The 21,408-nt window shown below is 39.2% G+C and overlaps 1 protein-coding gene across 7 annotated transcripts in view; it reads right to left on the reverse strand.

Annotated features, from left to right (window-relative positions):
• Window positions 1-21,408, reverse strand: part of c2cd3 (C2 domain containing 3 centriole elongation regulator) — a 187,502-nt gene that overhangs the window by 122,204 nt on the left and 43,890 nt on the right. For all 7 annotated transcript variants that reach the window (XM_069891824.1, XM_069891821.1, XM_069891820.1 and 4 more), the window contains 5 exons: window positions 19,940-20,095; window positions 18,897-19,044; window positions 13,188-13,351; window positions 4,775-4,987; window positions 1,813-1,928 (listed from right to left, as the gene is read on the reverse strand). In XM_069891824.1, coding sequence (XP_069747925.1) covers window positions 1,813-1,928; window positions 4,775-4,987; window positions 13,188-13,351; window positions 18,897-19,044; window positions 19,940-20,095 — 797 coding nt within the window. The remainder of the gene's footprint in view (window positions 1-1,812; window positions 1,929-4,774; window positions 4,988-13,187; window positions 13,352-18,896; window positions 19,045-19,939; window positions 20,096-21,408) is intronic.

Consider the following 21,408-nt stretch of genomic DNA (forward strand, 5'->3'; position numbering starts at 1 on the left):
CAGCCTAAAGATTCAGGGGAGTAGATTGAAGACAGAGATGAGGAAAAACTGTTTTCCCAGAGAGTAGTGAATCTGTGGAATTCTCTGCCCAGGGAAGTTGAGGCTACTTCATTAAAGTTATTTAAATTAGATAGATTTTTACATAAAAAAGGAATTAAGGGATATGGGGAAAAGGCAGGTAGATGGAGTCAAGTCAATGATCAGGAGCTGACATGATCTTATTGAATGGCGGAGCAGGCATGACGGGCCTGATGGCCGACTCCTGCTCCTATTATGTTCTTATGTGGAAGTTACTGATTGAAAATAACGATGAAAGCAGATATTCTCAACTTAATCAAGTAATGTAACCGTATAACAATTAAAGTATGGAAACAGGCCATCTCGGCTCCTCTGGTCCGCACTGATTTAAGTGATCTCCTCTAGTCTCACCTACCTGCTCCCTGTCCATAACCCTCCAATCCCCTCACATCCATTTACATCCAACCTTCTCTTAAATGACAAAATTGACCCTGCTGCAACCACCTCTTCTGGAAGGTCATTCCACTCAGCCACCACTCTCTGAGTGAAGAAGCTCCCTCTCATGTTACTTCTAGACTTTTACTCCCGAACCCTTAACTTATGACCCCTCATTCCAATCTCACCTACCCTCAAGGGGAAGAGCCTATTCACATCTACTCTATCTATCCCCCTCAATTTTATATACCTCTATCAAATCCCCCCCTCAACCATCTACGCTCCAATGTATTCCAGTCTACTCCATCTTTCTTTGTATTCTAGACACTGCAATCCAGGCAACATTTTAGTAGATCTTCTCTGCATCCTCTCTACCTTATTGATATCCTTCCTATAATTTGGGGCCCGGAACTGACCATAGTATTCCAAATTTGGCCTCATCAAAGCCTTGAACAGTCTCAACATCCTATATTCTATGTTTTGATTTATAAAGGCCAGCATAACAAAAGCCTTCTTTATCACTCTATCCACATGAAAATTCACTTTCAAAGAACGATGAACCGTTATTCCAAGATCACTCTGTTCCTCTGCATTCCTCATTGCCCTCCCCTTCACTGAATATGTCCTGTTTTGATTATTCTTCTCAAAATGAAGCACTTCACATTTATCGATATTAAACTCCATCTGCCACCTTCCAGCCCACTCTTCTAAGCCATCCAAATCCTTCTGCAGTCCCTGAAAACCATCTTCACTATCCACAACTCCCCCTATTTTTGATTTGTCTGCATATTTACTAAACTAATTTACTTCTCCATCATCCAAATCATTAATGTAAATGACAAACAACAAGGGACCTAACACCGATTTCTGAGGCACACCACTCGTCACTGACCTCCATCCTGACAGACAGTTATCAAAAGGATAAAAAGGCTGGAAACAAAGATGTAAAATTTGACCTTAGGGTTTTTTATTTGCCCAAAATGAACATCATGAACCACATGGCTAACTTATGTATTATAGATTTCTAGGATACTATGACTGAATTTGGAAAATAGAATAACCAGCTAAAAATCATTTGTAAATGTTTGCAATAAAACTATTGCTTTATTTTCAGTTTTATACCTTGATCTGTAACATTGAAAACAGTTACTAGTCTGTATCTCTTACACATGCTAATGTAATTCCAATTTATTTTAAAAAAACTTATCAAACATTGAATCGATTGGAGGTTTCACTGGTTGTCATACTAGTCCTTAGACATCAAAAGGGGGCTGTACCAGAAAAAATTCCAGAAGTAAATGCAGAACTCAGGATTTTTCTTTTTAATTAGAAAGAAAGATTTTTGTCCATCCATCCTACCTTGTTTTATAATTTTGCTGGAAGCTACCCTTGTAATTTCAGATCCCAGGTAAGGCTCTTGAACTCCACTTCTTGAAGATGTGGTCATAGGAAAATTACACTCAACAATATAAGTGCTGAATTGGAATAAAAATATGGAAATAAAACTATTATTTTAATTAAATGAATTCAAGAAATGGACTTGATGACAAATCTTGTGTCAGATAAAATATATATTTTCTAAAACTAACAAATTGGTTTCCTGCCATCAAAAATAAGAAATCGATAATCATTCATTGACATTTGTTCCCATAAATATAACCATTTTCGATCTTTTGCCTCTACTAAAAGAAAGCTTTTACTAAGAAAGCCTATAGTCAATTTATTATCTGAAACACTAAACATCACCATTACATGATGAGTTCCAAGCTCTTCACATTGCCAATCTCTTCTTTCATTGCGTCTGTAAGGAATCTTTACCCCCATCAGGTATCATGCTTTCTCCTGCCTCCAACACTCTTCTGCTTGGACACCTCCTTCCAGCCTTTTAACCTCTCTTGAGCTTCTCATTTTCAACTGCTGATGTGACATCAATAGCCCTGAATTCTTAACTTTCCTCACCCACTCCAACCTCAACCCTCCAAAATCAGAGCTCTCCACTCAGTCTCAACTCAGTGCGTTTGATGTGTGGCAGTCACACCTTTACCGAGCAGAGACGAGATGGCAGCTTTCATACACCTCCTCATATCTATCCCCGGACTATTTCTCCATCAATAATCAAGAAGAGAGGGCAGGAGAATTGGACTGACAGAAAAGAATATATCAGTCATGATTCAAATGACTGACACCTTTGAAATTTTTATTCTAATTTTTTTAAATGCATGGTCATGCACTTTGGTCGAGGAATAAAGAAGTAGATCATTTTCTAAAAGGGGAGAGAATTCAGTGAAAGTCCAAAGGGACGCAGGAGCCCAAGGGTAGAATTCTCTAAAGGTTAACTTGCAAGTTGAGTTAGTAGCCAGGAAAAATGCAATGTTAGCATTCGATTTGAAACCAGAGTACAAAAACAACTGCTAAGGCTTGATATGGCATTGTTCAGACCAAACAGAGTATTGTGAGCAGTTTTGGGTCCCATATCCAAGGAAGGCTTGGAAAGGATCTCGAAGACTTCCTGATGTTGCACACCATCTGCTATTTCTTTGCCGACCTGTCCATATCCCTCTATGGACTCTCTGCTTCCTCACCTCTGCCCAATTCTCCCCCTATCTTCATATCATCTACAAACAGGGCCAGAAAGCCATCAGTTCCGTCATTCAGGAAAAAGAGACGCCAGCAACCCGCCTGGAAAGACCCCTTATTGCCTTTTACCAGTCAGCTAAAGTACCTTTCCCGTAATACGATGGGCTGCAAAATGGTTCAGCATACAACACGTTGCCAAGGGGCTTCTGAAAACCCACTAAATAACATCCATTGACTATCCTGTTTTGTTACTTCCTCAAAGAACACCAATAGATTTGACAGACAAGATCTCCCTTAAGGAACCTTTGCTTTTTTTTTTAAATCACATGCTTTCAAGTATCCCCATAATTGAAGTTAAATTAATATTCTGTCTTTTGCCTCTCTCCCTTTTAAAGAGTGAAGTGACATTTGCAATTTTACACTGACCTGAAACTATTCCTGATTCTTGAAAGATCAGTCCTAATGCATTTATAGTCTCTTCAGCTATTTCCTTCAGAACCCTGGGGGGGGGTTCTGGTCCATGTGACTTATTCCCCTTTAGCTCCTTGAGTTTCCCATTCCCTTCCTCAGTACAGGTAGTAGCAACTACCCTTCTGCCTCCAGACTCTCTAAAATTTCTGGTACGTCACATCTATTCAGTTCATCCACCACTTCTTTGTGTCCCATTACCACCTCTTCAGTCATTTTCCAGCAGTCTGATATCCGTTCTTGCCCTTCTTTTATTCTCTAAAAAGTGAAAGGGGCACTTCCATTTCTGCAAGAATTTTGATATTCTTGCATAATCACAAAAGTGCCAACCAATGACCATCTTTAACTGGAGAGAGTACAGTAACTAACATTCTCAGCATCAATATTATTGCCACAATTCTGTAAAGCAGAAATGACCTGCTTCTAAATTCCGTGAATGCAAAGATTGAAGACCTGGGCTCCTCTACCTAACCTTTCCACCAAGGATTCACCAGGCTGATACCTGGAATGGCAGGAATGACTTATGAGGAAAGATTGCGCAAATTGGGATTGGACTCGCTGGAGTTAAGATTGAGAGGGGATCTCATAGAGACATATAAAATTCTGGCAGGACTGGACAGAATGGATACAGATGGGATGTTTCCAATGGTGGGAAAATTCAGAACCCGGGGCCATGGTTTGAGGATAATAGGCAAACCATTTAGGACTGAGATGAGGAGGGATTTCTTGACCCAGAGGGTGGTGAATCTGTGGAATTCATTGCCACAGAGGGCAGTAGAGGCAGGCTCATTAAATCTATTTAAGAGGGAATCAGATCTATTTCTTCAGTATAAGGGTATTAAAGGTTACGGAGAGAAGGCAGGGACGGGGTACTGAACTTTAAGATCAGCCATGATCTCGTTGAATGGCAGAGCAGGCTCGAAGAGTCGAATGACCTACTCCTGCTCCTATCTTCTATGTTGCTATGTTAGAGGTGTTAAGGAAGCCTCTACTTCCATCGCGATGCTAGCTGTAATAAGTACCTGAAAAGTATGATAACATCTACTGCAGAACACTCCATCTGATCAGCAAATTATCCACTATCAACAGTTCAGTTATGACCATGCTGTACTCTCCTACTAATATGGTGAAGTACTGTTCTAAATTAGGCTTGAGCTAACATGATAATTCTGGCAAAACACTGAAGTCTGCAATTATATTAAACACTATTGAGCCAGATATGTATCTAAGAATCATAATGCAAAAACCACACGAATTGAGATTTTTCAAAAAGTACCATTTCCTTCCCGAAACAGGTCGAGGTGGCTTTCCTCCATTGCCTTTTTCTTTGGGTGTTGTGCAAGTGCTATCTGGAGGGAGCTTTAATGTTTCAATTATAACTCGTGCCAAATAAATACGTTGCAGTAGGGCAAGTCTTTCTGCATTCAACTTAACAGCAGGTAACTCTTGTTCTTTACTTAGTAAGGGATATTCTTGGATTTGGTGGTCACTGCAGGTTAAAATAAATAAAATTATTTATTACATACAGCTCAAAAACCTAAACAATTTTATGTTTTCTGTGCCCTCAAAGATCAATTCTCAATAGGATCAGTGAATACCTTAAATGTTGGACATAACATTGATCAGTACTAGTAAGAGAAGTCCTGACTATGACTGATAACTAATTTCAACAAAATTAATTACAATTGTACTATAATATTCCAGGGATTGATTGGGCAATCGAGTTCAACAGTTGAAGGTGCGGGGGGAGTGGTCATCGTCGGAGTGGGCTGAGCCACAGGTTTCGATGAAAACAGGTAAGAGGCGGGGAATAGTTGGAGTTGGTCAGAAAGGGACACCCGATTTGAGGGACTGAAATGACTCAGTAGGTATGTACAGGTAAGGGCAGGATTTTTAGTTATCATATATTTTGTTCATCTCGTCATAGTCAGTGGAAATGGTAGACAAGGCAGGGGAATGCACCTCTTGCAAAACATGGGTCATTAGGGAAGCCAGCAGTATCCCTGACAACTTCATCTGCGAAAAGTGCATCCAGCTGCAGCTCCTGACAAGCCGAGTTAAGAAATTGAAGCTGAAGTTGGATGAATTCCAGATCATTCAGGAGGCAGAGGGGGTGAGTTACAGGGACACTATCACACCTAGGACGCAGGAGGAGGGTAGATTAGTGTCAGTCAGGAGAGGGAAACAGAACAGGCAGGCAGTGCAGCGCATCCCCCTGGCTGTCCCGCTCACTAACAAGTATACCATTTTGGATACTGTTGTGGGGTGACGACATACCTGGGACAAGCCATGGAGATCAAGTCTCTGACATGGAGTCAGGTCCTGTGGCTAAGAAGGAAGAGGAGAAGAAGAGGCAAGCTGCAGTAATAGGGTAGGAAGGGTGAAGAGGTCTTGCAAGGAGACTTCGGGGAGTTAGGCTCTCGGTTGAAGGACAGGACCCCCAAGGTAGTGATCTCAGGATTGTTACCCGTGCCACATGCTAGTGAGGTTAGAAATAGAAGCAGACAGAGATATGGAGAGAGGAAAAGATGATGCTTAAATTGAATGCACCATTAGAAGTCAACAGGTTGAATATGTTTCATCTATTTCAATGCAAGGAGTATTGTAGGAAAGGCATATGATCTTAGAGCGTGGATTGGCACATGGAATTATGACATTGTGGCCATTAGTGAAACTTGGTTGCAGGAGGGGCAAGACTGCAGCTCAATGTTCTGGGCTTCCAATGCTTTAGATGCGATAGAGCAGGGGTGGGGGGGGGTGAAAATGGCATTGCTCATCAGTGAAAATATCACAGCTGTACTCAAGCTGGACAAAACAGAGGGTTTGTCTACTGAGGCTATATGGGTGGAGCTGAGGAATGGGAATAGTATGACCACAGTCATGGGTTGTATTATAGACAGCCCAATAGTCAGCGAGAATTGGAGGATCAAATCTGTCAAGAGGTAGCAGACACCTGTAGGAAACACAAGATTGTGATAGAAGGAAATTTTAACTTTCCATCTATTGACTGAGACTCCCATACTATAAAAGGGCTTGGAGTTTGTCAAACGAGTACAGGAAAGTTTTCTAAATCAATATATAGAGGTACAAACTAGAGAGAGGACAATACTGGATCTCTTATTAGGGAAGGGGACAGGACAAGTGACAGAAGTATGGGTAGGGGAACATTTTGTGTCTAGTGATCATAAAGCCATTAGCTTCAAGTTAATTATGGAGCAGTATAGGTCTGGACCTCAGGTTGAGATTCTAAATTGGAGAGATATGCGAGCTAAGTGGAAGACCTTCAAAGTTGAAATTTTGAGAGTACAGAGTTTGTATGTTCCTGACAGGATTAAAAAGGTTAGAAGCCATAGGGAACATTGGTTTTCGAGGGATATTGGGGAACTGGTTTGGAAGGAAAGAGAGGGGTATAACAGGTATAAGCAACATGGAGCAAATGAGGTACTTGAGGAGTATAAAAAAAGCAAGAAAAACTTCAAGTAAGAAATCAGTAAGGCTAAAAAAAGATAAGGTTGTGTTGGCAGGTAATGTGAATGAAAATTCAAAGGGTTTCTACAGGTATATTAAAATCAAAAGGTTAGTAATGGATAAAATTGGTCCCCTTGAAGATCAGAGTGGTCGGATTTGTATGGAGCCAAAGAAGATGGAAGAGGTCTTAAATGTAAACATTACAAACATATAAGGTGGAGAAAAACATAATGAAAACAAAGCAAAAGTATTACGAATTGGGAGAAAAAGCACATAAAATATTGGCCTGGCAACTTAAAACAGAACAAGCTAAAACAACTATATTGGCATCAAGGAAAAAGGACAAACAAATCACATATAGTCCCTCAGAGATTAATGAAAACTTTAAGGAATTTTATGAACCGTTATACCAAACTGAGAATGAGGGGAAATAAGATAAAATAGAAGAGTTTTTAGCTAAAATTGAACTGCCGAAATTGCAAGAAGAGGAAAACAAACTGATAAAAACCATTTGAAATAGAGGAAGTACAGGATATATATAAAAAAGCTGCCAAACAATAAAACACCAGGAGAGGATGGATTTCCGATAGAATTTTATAAAACATTTAAAGAGTTATTAATTCCTCCTCTCCTGGAAGTAATGAATCAGGTAGGAGAAACAAAAAACTTGTCAGACTCGTGTAAGACAGCAATAATTACAGTAATACCAAAGATGGGGAAGGATCCATTAACACCAGCATCAATATAGACCAATATCCCTACTTTACTCAGATTATAAGATAATAGCAAAATTATTAGCAAACAAATTGGTCAACGGTGTACCAAAAATAGTAAAACAAGATCAAACTGGATTTATCAAGAAAAGACGAACAGCAAAGTCTGTAAACTTATTAATCTAATTCATGGACCTCAAGGAAATAAAAAAACAACGGGGGCTCTTGCCTTAGACGCAGAAAAAGCCTTTGACAGGGTAGAGTGGAATTACTTATTTAAAGTATTACAGGTTCAATCTGCCAGAAAAATAGATTAATTGGATTAAAGCATTATATAATGGATTTTTGGCAGAGGCAGTAGTAAATGGATATGTATCGAACCAATTCAAATTAAGTAGGCAGGGATGTCCATTATCCCTCTCATTGTTTGCCTTAGCAATAGAACCATTGGCAGAGCTGATAAGAATAGAAAATAAAAGGGATAAAAATAAAGGAGAAGGAGTATAAAATCAGTTTATTTGCAGATGACATCATAGTATACCTAACAGAACCAGAGATATCAATAAAAGAATTACATAAGAAATTGAAGGAATATGGAGAAATATCGGGGTACAAGATCAATGCAAATAAAAGTGAAGTGATGGCAATGAGTAATGTGGATTATACAGAACTTTTTTTTAAAAATCACCATTTAAATGGCAAGCACAAGCAATCCGATACCTAGGGATCAGGTTAGACAATAACTTAAGCCTCTTGTACAAACTAAATCATCAGCCATTAATAAAGAAATTACAAGAAGACTTAAAACATTGGAAAGAACTACTGCTAACGTTGATAGGGAGGGTTAAAATGAATGTATTCCCAAGGATACAATACTTATTTCAAACATTACCCATTACCTTAACAGAGAAATTCTTTGTTGAACTAAAGAAAATAATAAGTAAATTCTAGTGGAAAGGAGGGAAATCGATGGTAGCGCTAGATAATTAACAGAGAGATATAACCAAGGTGGTTTGCGGTTACCAAACTTCAGAAATTATTTTAGAGTCACACAATTAAGGTACTTATCAAATTTTTACCAAAATAGAAAAAAACCAGACTGGACTAAGATAGAACTAGATAAAATAGGGGAGAAGGTACCGGAACATATACTTTATAAGTGGGATGAAAAGCTGGTGCAATATAAAAGCTCACCAGTATTGCATCATTTACTTAATATATGGAAGAAGATCCATGTACAAAGGAAAAAAATGAATTACCAAATACCAAAATGGTTATTGAAGCAAAATCCACTAATCCCTTTTCCAATAGATAACCTTTCCTTTAGAGAATGGGAGAGAAAAGGAATCAAAAGAATAGAAAATTGTTTTTTTGGGAAATAATTCATTAACATTTGAACAGTTGAAGGACAATATGGAATAACGCATGGTACAATGTTTGCATACGATCAACTGAAAGCTGATAAATTGGGAAACAGATTGAGATTACCAGAAGGAAGCAGCTTTGAATATGTGATTACAGATACAATGATAATTAAAAGATTTATAACAAATATGTACATTAAGGTGCGAGGCAAAGAAAATGATGAAATAAGCTATAAACCCAAACAAAAGTGGGAAAAGGACTTAAACATAAAGATAAAGAATGAAGCATGGGAAAAGTTATGTTCTGGAACTATGAAGAATACAATAAACACAAGGTTACGCATGATACTGGTTATATATCACTTTTCAAAAATTAAAAGAATGGGATCTCACATTATCAGATAGGTGTTTTCGCTGTAAAAATGAAATGGGAACAACAATACATGCAATTTGGGCATGTACAAAAGTAAATACGTTTTGGGAAGAACTAAATCAGATATTAAATAAAATTACAAAAAAACATACCAAAAAAATCCAGAGATCTTTCTTTTAAGTAACATAAGAAGTAAAGAATTAGGCCTCAAATTGGATAAAGCACAAAAAAGATTCATTATGATAGCCTTAGCAGTGGCAAAAAAAATGTATAATGTCAACTTGGAAAATGGAAGAGAGCCTAAGAATACAGCAATGGTACATGGTATTCCATTAGAAAAAATAACATATAATTTACAAAATAAAGTTACGTTGTTTGAACAAATTTGGGAACCATACATGGAACATAACAGAGAGAGCTTGCCTCCGTCCTCCATCGCCTAAAATGATAAGAAGACAAAAGTATTTGATTTAATGTGTAAAAGTAGATGACACATTCTTCTTGTTTGTTTTTCCCTTATGTGAAGACATCATTTTATGGTTTTATTGTAATGTGTATGTTGGATATTTATTGGTTTTGGAGGGGGGTAGGAAGGGGGGGAAGGAGGGAAGGGGAAAAAAAGAGGAAAATGAGAAATGTTTGTACATATTTAGGTTGATATGGTTCACAGTGTGAGAAATTTAAAAAATTTAAAAAAGAGGTCTTAAATGTATTTTTTCCATGTTCTTCTTCTTTGGCTTGGCTTCGCGGACGAAGATTTATGGAGGGAGTAAAAGTCCACGTCAGATGCAGGCTCGTTTGTGGCTGACAAGTCCGATGCGGGACAGGCAGACACGGTTGCAGCGGCTGCAGGGGAAAATTGGTTGGTTGGGGTTGGGTGTTGGGTTTTTCCTCCTTTGCCTTTTGTCAGTGAGGTGGGCTCTGCGGTCTTCTTCAAAGGAGGTTGCTGCCCGCCAAACTGTGAGGCGCCAAGATGCACGGTTTGAGGCGATATCAGCCCACTGGCGGTGGTCAATGTGGCAGGCACCATGTATTCACTCAGGAAAAGGACACAGTGTTGTGGGAAGTAAGGAAAATGATGAAATATAAACCCAAACAAAAGTGGGAAAAGGACTTAAACCTAAAAATAGAGAATGAAGCATGGGAAAGTTATGTTCTGGAAATATGAAGAAAACAATAAACACAAGGTTACTCAAGTGAGGTCATAGAACCTCTACATATTAAAGAGGAGAAAGTGCCTACTGTCTTAAATCAAATAAGGGCCTGACAAGATATTCCCTCGGACCTTGAGGGAGGCTAGCGTAGAAATTGCAGGGACTCTGGCAGAAATATTTAAAATATCCTTAACCACGGGTGTGGTCCCAGAAGGGTAGCTCACGTTGTTCCATTGTTTAAAGTAGGCTCCAAAAGTAACCTTGCAAATTATAGGCCAGTGAGCCTGGCGTCCGTGGACATAAATTATTGGAAGATGCTCTAAGAGATTGGATATACAATTATTTGGATAGCCATTGACTGATTAGGGATAGTCAACATGGCTTTGTGCATGGTAGGTCATGTTTAACCAATCTTCGAGAGTTTTTCAAGGAAAGTTGATGTAGGAAAGGAGTGCAGGTTGTCTATGTGGATTTTAGTAAGGCCTTTGACAAAATCCCACATGGAAGGTTAGTCAGGAAGGTTCAGATGCTAGGTATTTATGGTGAAGTAGTGAGCTGGATTTTACAATGGCTCGACAAGAGAAGCTAGAAAGTTGTGGTGGATGATGGCTTCTCAGACTGAAGGCCTGTGACTAGTGGTGTGCTTCATGGATCAGTGCTGAGACTGTGTGTGTGTGTGTGTGTGTGTGTGTGTGTGTGTGTGTGTGTGTGTGTGTGTGTGTTTTATACACACACAATGATTTGGATGATAATGTGGTAAATTGGATCAGCAAGTTTGCAGATGACACTAAGACTGGAGGTATTGTAGACAGCGAAATAGTTTTTCAAAGCTTGCAGAGGTATCTGGATCAGGTGGAAAAATGGACTGAAGAATGACAGATGGAATTGAAAGCAGACAAGTGAAACATTAGACAGCCAGTCTTCTCCTCTTGTCTTAACCACAAGGGCATTCTACAAGCTTGCGAGCTTGTCCTTTTCCAGTCCCAGCTGCTGTCTGCTGGCTGTAACACTGCAGAACTGATCTCAGTCTCTCTCTCTCTCTCTGCGAGAAACCTGCTTCACTCTCTCTGCTTACAAAACCCCATGACCCTCTTAGAACAGCAGGTTCTCCTTCAGACTATCCTGCGGCTCCGACAAGATCTTTTTATAATCAACAATCCATTAGTGAAGTCTCTTGAGCGCTCTTCAAAAGCTCTGAGGCCCCCGATATGTCTAGCATGGAGCAAAGTTCCAGTGTTTTAAATAAGATCTCTTTTAAAGTGTTGGTATGTAACCTACTCTAACAAACCTTTCCCAATGTATCTCCCAAAAACATATCTAAATAGTTTGTCATGGTATATTTTTTCATGTATTTATCCAGTCGTTTTTCAAAAGAGTGCATGGAAAAATCTAAGGTTAAAAGCTAGCAAAATTCATCAAGTAAAAAGTGGTTAAATATCAATGTTACAAAAGAAAGAAACTTTGTGTATCAATATGGCAGGTAGCAAAAGCTTTATTGTCAATAGAAAGATCATTAGCAAAGTGAGAAAAATGCAGTTTAAATCAAATGATTTTGGCAAGTGTGAGAGTTTAGAGAAATATTTTTGGGAGATAAATTAGCAAAGGTTTGTTTGAGTAGATCACATGCAAACACTGGCTTCTCACACCTTTTTGTAGAGCTTTGAAGAGTGCTCCAAAGGCATCATTAATGGATTATTGTTTTTCAAGGCAACAGATGAAAGAGCAGGCTGGAGCCGCTATTGTCTGCAGGAGTGTTTTGCTGTTGTAAGGGGGGTCACATGTGGTTTTGCAAGCAGAGAGAGTCGAACAGGCTTTCTCTCAGTCTCAGTGTGTGTGCGAGAGTGAGAGAGAGAGAGGGGGAGAGAGAGGAGGCTGACAGTGTTAGCCAGCAGCAGTTGCTGAAACTGAAACAGGACAAGCTGGCAAGCTTTTGGAAGACAGCCTGGTCAAAGCCCTTGAGGCTCATGAAAGAGGAGAGGACTGGCTGTCTGATGTTTTGCTTGGAACAAGCGAAACAAAAAGGAACTCTGTGGTGACCTGAAAGAAAGAGGTTATCATCTGGAAAACCCTGATGGGGCAAGTTTCGTCAGCAAGACACTGAGGTGACTGATGGAAGTCCTGGAACAACACATCTCTCTCTGAAAACCAACAAGAACCTTCCTAAGCGGTAACCATTTATCTTTCGAGCACCAAAGCCTGGTGAACTTTATACATATTGAATTCTGTGCACAGTATAAGAATTGCCTGCAACCAGTGAACTTGGAGGAATGAGAAGTGAGATTGGACTGTGAACCAAAGAACTTTTCTGAACTTACACACACATTACATACACGTGCGCTTAGAATTAGAAGAGGGTTAAGTTATGTAAAGTAAATTAATAGTGATAAGTTAAAGTTTGATTCTGTTTTCATGTTTAAAGATAATTAAAAGTAACTTTTGTTTAAGTAACCATTTGTCTTGGTGAATATCTATTGCTGCTGGGTTTTGGGATCCTCTGGGCTCGTAACACAAGGCTTAATATGTAGGAATACTACATGATCCAAAACTGTTCATTCTCATTAAAATGCATAAACAATGACACTTACCAGCATTAAATATGTTACTAGATCTATTTTACCTGACAGTCTTTTGCATTTTAGTTTGATTCAAATCTATTGCATGAGATGATCTGTGTTGGTTATGGACATCAGGTTTGCAAAGATCTTGGGTTCTCAGTTTTTTCTTTGAAGTATCCAATTCTTCATCTTCACTCGTAAAATCACTTGCACTACTTTCATACTTCTATGCACAGAGAACAAATGGATAAGAAATGAGAGAATGTGTGAGAAAGGCGATATGAAACTGTACTGCATTAAACTTGACAACAAAGGCTTTGTGATGTGGGTGAGAGAATACACAGCATTTAGATTCAGTATATACACAGGACCTTTCAAGACAGGTGGGAGGCAAACTCTGACCCCAGAGTTTGATGAACTTGCATCTAAGAAGAGATGCCAAGTATCTGGTTTAGACCCAGGTGCATCAGAGTAAATCACAGTGTAGCAAGCTAAGTTTGGATTAATATTTTCTTTGGTTAACTTTGGACTGTTCATAGTTGAATGATTGGATTTTCATTGAAGCAAGTTGTTTTTTTTTTGACTTGTTGGCTTGTGAAAAAAAAAAACATTTAAAAGGAGCTTAAAGGCTATAGAGAAATATTATTTATTGAATATTTTATTTCTCATTTGTTAATGCTTCTTCTGGAAAGAGTTTAACCAAAACTATTATTAAACATTTATTTTTATAAGAAAAAGTTTAACATTACATGTTGAAAGAAGAGAAAACATGCAGATGTTGTTGAAAGTTTTCAATAAATATTGGCCCACGACTTAGTCCAAGTTTTTAATTTTGGCCCTCTGTGAATTTGAGTTTGACACCCCTGATCTATAGGAAGTGAAGGGTTACCAACGTTTCGGGCCTGAGCCCTTTGTCATACCTTGTACTCATATCTTGACAAAGAGCTCAGGCCCAAATCACTGGTTCTCATACCTTGAGAAAGGGCTCAGGCCCAAATCACTGGTTCTCATACCTTGAGAAAAGGCTCAGGCTCTCAAAAAGCTATTTACCCTTCACTTCCAATAGATACTGCCTGTCCTGCTGAGTTTCTCCAGCACTTTTGTATATTGCATTCAACCCCAGCATCTTCAGATTTTCCTGTTTAACAAAGATCATATACTTAGTTTATTATTTTACCCTAAATCTAATCTTAAAGTTTCAGAAATTTTTGCCTTTGCGACTAGATGAACTTACTTATTTAATCACCAGATGTAAACATCTCTTATACAACCAACATTTATTGTTTGTGGCCAAATGCCTCATGACTGAGGTGGCAATTAACTGTCAAAATACATGAGTGGGTGTGCAGTCACATGTGGGCGTGCAGTCACATGTGGGCTAGACCAGATAAAGATGGCAGACTTTCTTCCCTGAATAAACAACATGAGTCTTTACAACAATCTAATATGTTCATTGGTTTTCATGTAAGTTTTTATTCCAGATTTTCCTGCACATACCTGTGGGCATGGAAATTATTCTAAAACCTCCTTAAAATGCAATGTTGATTATTCAAGTCAAGTCAAATTTACTGTCACCTGATTGTACAAAACAGCGTTCTCCAGTCTTCGGTGCAAAAACATGCAGACATACAACAAGACATACCACATTTGCAGACAAATATGAAGGACAAGTATTATATCTATAAAAATAAATAAATAACTAGATGTTGTTTTGTGCAAATGAGAGTCTTGGATCGTTAGAGTGAGCAGTTCCTTTGGTCCTTCAGCAGTCTCACTCCCCTTGGGAAGAAGCTGTTCCTCAGCTTGGTGGTGCTGGCTCTGATATTCTGTATCTCTTCCCTGACAGGGCGGAAGGCATCCTCAATGGTTTTGCACACCCTCTTCAGACAATGATCCTGGTAGATCACATCACTGATGGAGGGGTGGGGGGGAGAGGGAGACTCCAGTGATCCTCTCTGCCACTCATATGGTCCTGCGGATTGATCACCGATCCATTTCCCTGCAGCAACCGTATCATTGCTGAGACTTCCTGACAAGTATAAGATGTTGAGTGTCCATGATAGGTCACTAGCTAAGTCGAAAGAACTTGATGCTTTTCACTCTCTCTTCTTCAGAGATGTTGATGTATCGTGGAGTGTGGTCCTCCTGAAGTTCACAATCATCTCCTTCATCTTGTCCATGTTGAGATTTAGGTTACTCTCGTACCATTTCAAGAGATTTTTCATCTCTTCTATGTACACTTGATGACACTTTTGGAGCTAGATCGGACGTGGGTCAGTAGCGTGAACAAGAGCGGGCTAAGCACACAGCCCTGAAGTGCACCAGTTTACATTCAGCAAGCTCCCATGAATAATTTTAATTTAAAAAAAAAATCAAGCATGATGGTGTTTGATATTCTGCTATTGACCTGGAAGACTAGTCTTTCCGTTAGGAAGTCCAAGATCCATTTTCAGAAAGGGGTGTCGAGTCCCATTGAGGACAGCTTTCCCACCAGCCTCTGGGGAATGATCGTATTAAACACCGAGCTGAAGTAAATGAACAGCAGCCTGGCATGAGGTGTCATTCTGCAGATGGGCCAGGACGGAGTGAAGCAACAAGGCTAAAGCATTGTCTGTCAAACGGTTTCTTTTATTGGCAAATGAAATGGATCCAGCATTCCTGGGAGGTGTACTTTGTAGTATTCCATCAACATATGCTTGAAGTATTTCATATTGGTGCAGGTCAGTGCCACTGGGTGATAGACATTGAGGCCTGCTATTGTCGCCCTCTTGGGTACCAGAATGATGGGAGCTGTCTCGAACCCTGTGGGAATGATGGGCTGCTGCAGTGAGGTGTTGAAGATGTCCGTCAATTGATCTGCGCAGTTCGTCAGTACCCAACTAGGTATGTGGTCTGGCCTCACCACTTTGTGTGGGTTCATCTTGCATAGGGTTCTCCTCAACTCAGTCGTGGCTGTGCAGATGGCCCATTCATCAGGGGGATATGGAGTTTTCTTTAGCATCATCCTGTTCTTCTCATCAAACCGTGCATAGTTCAGTCTGTTCAGAAGGGAGGTATCATTGTCCTTAATTAGCAAGGTTGACTTGAAATCCATAATAGATTTGATCCATTGCCACATGCGTCTCGTGTCACCGATGTTACACAGCTATCTGTGGATCTTCCGTGCATACCTTTACTTTACTTTCTGGACTGCACGGGAGAGTTCAGCCCTGCGTGATCTTAGTGCCATCATATCCCATCCTGAATGCAGCAGTATCACAAGCTCTGAGAAGGGCCCGGACCTCTGCATGGTTCTAGTTAGCCCTGGTTGTGAAACATTGCACTCAATGACATCCTCAATGCACTTACTAATGTAGCCAGTCACTGAGCTCTGTACTCCTCTATGTTTACATGACCATTGTAAGTGGTGCCTCCCTGAAACAGCTCCAGTCTGTGGACTCACAGCAGTCTTGCAGCCCTGCTGTGCCTCCCCACCACCCCACCCCGCCACATCCTGATGTCCCTGCAAACTGACCTGGTTTGCTTTGCCAGCAGTCAGGGCGCTGGGGTTAGCAGGATAAATATGTGATCTGAATGACCAAGGTGGGGATGAGGTGCAACCTTATACTCATCAGGAATGTTGATGTACACCGGATCCAGGATGTTCTCTCTTCTGGTGGCGGTTCACATGCTGTGGTAAGACCGTTTTCAGGTTTGTGTGATTGAAGTCACCAGCCACAATCATGGCATCATCAGGGTGGGAAGTCTGGGCTTAGCAGGTCTTCACAACAGAGACATTGCTGCACCAGTTCTTGATTATGTAAATGCATAGACCCCCTCCTCGAACCTTACGAGAAGCAGCAGTGTCTTTGTCTGCCCTGAAGTACATAAGGCTATCCAGCTAGATTACTGAATCTGGAATGGTGTCCTGGAGCCACGTTTCTGTAATCACCAGAACACAGCAGCCCTTCACCTCGCTGGTTCAGATGCTGCCTCAGGTAATCCATTTTCTTCTCCAGCCATCGTCGGGAGGGCAGGTCTGAAGGGGTTAGCGTCGACACTGGCCACCTTTCCACACTTCTACCTTCTCCAGCAGATGGCCTCCCACACATCTCCCGCAATCCACTCTGCAGTTTGCAGTATTTGACGTTCCCTGCTTCAGTTGATTTAAACTGCACAAAATCTTACTGATCCAATCCACTAATTTGAAAGTCCAGTTCACGTTTTGTATTATGATGGGATTTTTCTGATCATAGATACAACATAATGGGCCAAATGGCCACTCCAACCTCATGCTTCGTCATCTTGGAATATTCTCGACTTGCGTTATAAAACTGCAAATTTCATGTAAACTGTAACAGTTTGGTGCCTACAGCAATGCACTAATTTAATAAGTAATTGCTTTTACAAACCAAATAACTTTTTTCATTTTATTTTTGCATCTGTTTAAAATTTAGAGAAAGTCAGATATATAATCATCATCTTGCTGACCACAGAAAGCGTATTTACAAATACTAAACATTATTGTCTGCTAGTAACTGCAATTTGTCACCTATAACTCGTCTGTTCCAAAAGCATCATTCAAAGGATTCATCTATGAAAACTTGAACAAAGCATCATCTGCATATAAGCATTATGCAAGAAAATATCTTAAGTGCTCTGTTTCAGAGAACCTCAAAACCCAACAGCAATAGAAATTCACCAAGACAAATGGTTAAACAAAAGTTGCTTTTAATTTCTTGAAACATAAAAACAGGATCAAACTTTAACATATTACTATTAACTTTCCTTAACCTCCTTCTAGTTCTAAGCACACGTATATGCAATGTGTATATGTTCAAGAAAGTTCTGATTCAAAATCCAATCTCATTTCTCACTCCTCCAAGTTCACCGGTATCAGGCAATTCTTATTCTGTGCACAGAATTTAACATTTATGAATTTTCACCAGGCTCTGGTGCTTAAAGGTTACCACTCAGGAAGGTCCTCATTGGTTTCAGAGAGATTTGTTGCTCGTTGGACACACACACACTCACAAACTGATTTCCTCCAATCAGCCACTTCAGTGTTTTGCCGAAGAAACTTGCCCCACCATGGGTTTTCCAAATGATCTCTTCTTCTTCCAGGTCATCAGCGTTCCTCTTGTTTCCCTTATTTCAGGAGAAACATTCTCGCCAGCCAGTTCCTCTTGTAAGGACTACAAGGGTTTTCAACTCACAACCAGTCTTCAAAATGGGATTTTCAACAAGCCTGCTAGCTTGCCATGTCACGGCCTCTAAAATCTACTGCAGAACTGTATAACTGAATTTTCTCTCCCTCTGCTTGTGAAAACCAAACAATCCAAGACTCCAAACCCAGTCTTTGAAAGATCTTTGTTAGCACTTTGAGCCTGGACTGTTTATTTTCACCCGCTTTCGAAATTCCTTCCAAAGCAGTTCCATTGTCTTTGCAAAGGTACTGGTGCCTCAATGTCTCACATTCAACAAAGCTCTTGCATTTTAAATGAGATGTCTTTTGTGAAGTGTTACTCTGTTTGTGAAGTGACCTACACAACCCCCCCCCCCCCCACAATCTCTTTTAAAGACACATTTATAAATAAAATATAATATACCCCGTAACAGCTCTTACATCTATGAAAGAACTGCTAAAAGCAGACCATCGTTGCCCGATTTGTAAGCAGGCAACAGTTTAAAAATAAGAACAAATTATTTAAAAATTCCATGTCATTTTTCACAACAATGCAAAACTCAGAGGGTGTGATAATTCTTGGAACAGGCGCAGCTTTATAACTTACAGTATCCGTGTAGAAGAGGTTTTCCAGCAGGCTCTTATCATAATGAGGATCAGTCAATTCACTTGCATCAAGAACACTACTTTCACCAGACAGAGACTCTGGAGGGGAATGTACATCATGCCAGTAATGAAGAGGCAGAGAGTCAGTGCTATAGACAAAGAAATGCAAAGCAGAATATGAAAGACAAACATTTCTAGTAATAGAAGTTCTGCAAAAATGGCACGTTTGCTTCATCTCATAAAATTAATTCTTGAAAATTTTGATTTTGTCAACCCGGGTTAAAAAAGTTTGGTGAATTGGCCATAAATTGTCCCAAGTAAATTTCCATTGACTTCAACATATGGAAATAAATCACCAAGTTTTGTCATGGAAGGCAAATCCACAAAGTCAATGTCACATCATTTTTTTGTTGCTAATCTAGCTTAATCCAATCTTGGCCAATCCCATTCCCACTAACTGAAATGCTTTTATGCTTAAGAATGCATCCAACCCCATCAAATTCATATCCTCTGAGTACTCCTTTCTTCCCAAGAAACAGTAATTTGCTTGAGACTAAGTAATTTTAGATAGCTGGTTTAAGATAGGTTCAAGATATCAGCTACAAAGACAAATTCAGAGTTACGGTCAAAACCACAACCCAACCAGAACAGAAATTTTACTCAGCGTAAGATAAATCTTTTGGTAACTATGTTATGATGTCATGATGTAATTAAAATTTCAACAGATCAGCCCTTACTTCAAAATTACAGGTATTAATTTTGTCTATTGTTCCAATTTCTTCATTAAGATAGCCTAATTACAGGTACCTAGTCTACTCTTTTGCTCCTGGTTTATCTCTAATATACAGCAATGTAATTAATCCAAACGAAATACCCAAAGGATAACTTTTTTAAAAAATCAATTAATTTCTTATGTCCCCCAAATAGCTACTTAATTCTTCTTAACTGCAGAACCTCTGACATAGGTGATATAGATTAAGAATATAACACAAAAAACTAAGTTCAAATATAAAAAAATTAAAATAGAATGAATCCTGTGTTTACCTCCCAAGAAGTAAATTGATGGCTGTGGCTTCAGTGTTAGGATAACATTCTTGAGGTGGGTATTCGGGAGATACCAGTAAAGAATCTTTAGTTGGGGAAATTTCTTCTGACTCCAGCAAATTAAGAAAGAGTTTTCCAGAAGGAGATTTGGATGTTCTGATAGGGAGAGGAAAAGAAAAAGTTTAGAGAAATTGTACATGAAAAAGATTTAGAAATGTAATATTAAATAGTAATGAACCTGAAGCCATCAAGTGAGGCAGCCAACATTAAGAAACCAAAACTGAGAAATATGTCCACATTTTGATGACATAATGGGGGGGGTGCGTATTATACTGACTGCTTGCTATTGGCTATGGCTGAAGAGATTCTCCACCCTACTGGTATAACAGATGGAGATGCTTTCCCACTAGCCAGTTTAGAGGTGGTTAGTCCGTTAATAAAATCCTTGTATTAGTATAATACTTGTCTGGTCCATGTCTATGGCATATCACATATCATGGCAAATATTAATCTCAATGTATGCTCAATTAGATGAATTATGGATAACAGCCACAGGCCAGGTCCATTATTGAAATATTTAGTACATCAAACAAATGTTCTGGTATTACTCTCTTAAGTAATTATGTAATTTCACACTGGATTAAATAAATTTAAATTATTTCTCCACTCTGATGACCTGTGTAAAGATTAAAACCTTGTGTTTTGATTCATAGTTAATTTTGTGTCTGTCTCTTTAAGAGAACTATTGTTTGTAGTGTTACCATAGTGACTATGATGTCATATATAATAATATCCGCCTTGCCCCTAACGGCTTGCTCATTATTCAACAAGATGTGAAGGAAGTGTGAATTTTTGTATCTCTTTAAATACTGTTATGCATCTCTTTAAAAGCTTTTTATATCTTTTGTATCTCTATTATGCAGCAAATACTTTGTTATTCATTGTTATGAAAGTCTTAATATGAAGCCGTAGTGAGGTGCTATACACAGAGCTAATGGCAGAACGCAGACATCACTGTGGCTGGAACAAGAAAGATTTAATTTTAAAAATGGCGTCACTTCCTGTCCCAAGCTTCTCAGCCAGAAGCGATGTCATTACATCATCCCAGCATGCCCTCTGTTTGTAGTCTTTCTGGACATTGAAGAAAGAGACCTAGTACCATCTTGAGCACAGCTCTGCCCTAACCCTGCGTCTGACATTTTGACCAGCAGTTCGCGCGATTGCAGTACCGTTACATGTTGCTTTACAAAGCTATGCCAAATGCTTATCCATTCTATCAACCAATTAAAACTACATAAAGTAACAGCCACAGAGTTTGATTTGTTGGATTAAAGAGATCTAAATTTGGGATATTTCAGCTCATGCTTTGGAAGATGATACTCCGAAATTAGGATATTAGAATAAGGAAAGTGTTGTCTATATTTTGATTCAAAGAAAAATGTAATTGTAAACTTTGTTCGGAAGAAAGG

This window comes from Narcine bancroftii, chromosome 7 (genome assembly GCF_036971445.1).
Source record: "Narcine bancroftii isolate sNarBan1 chromosome 7, sNarBan1.hap1, whole genome shotgun sequence".
NCBI classification, from domain to species: Eukaryota; Metazoa; Chordata; class Chondrichthyes; order Torpediniformes; family Narcinidae; genus Narcine; species Narcine bancroftii.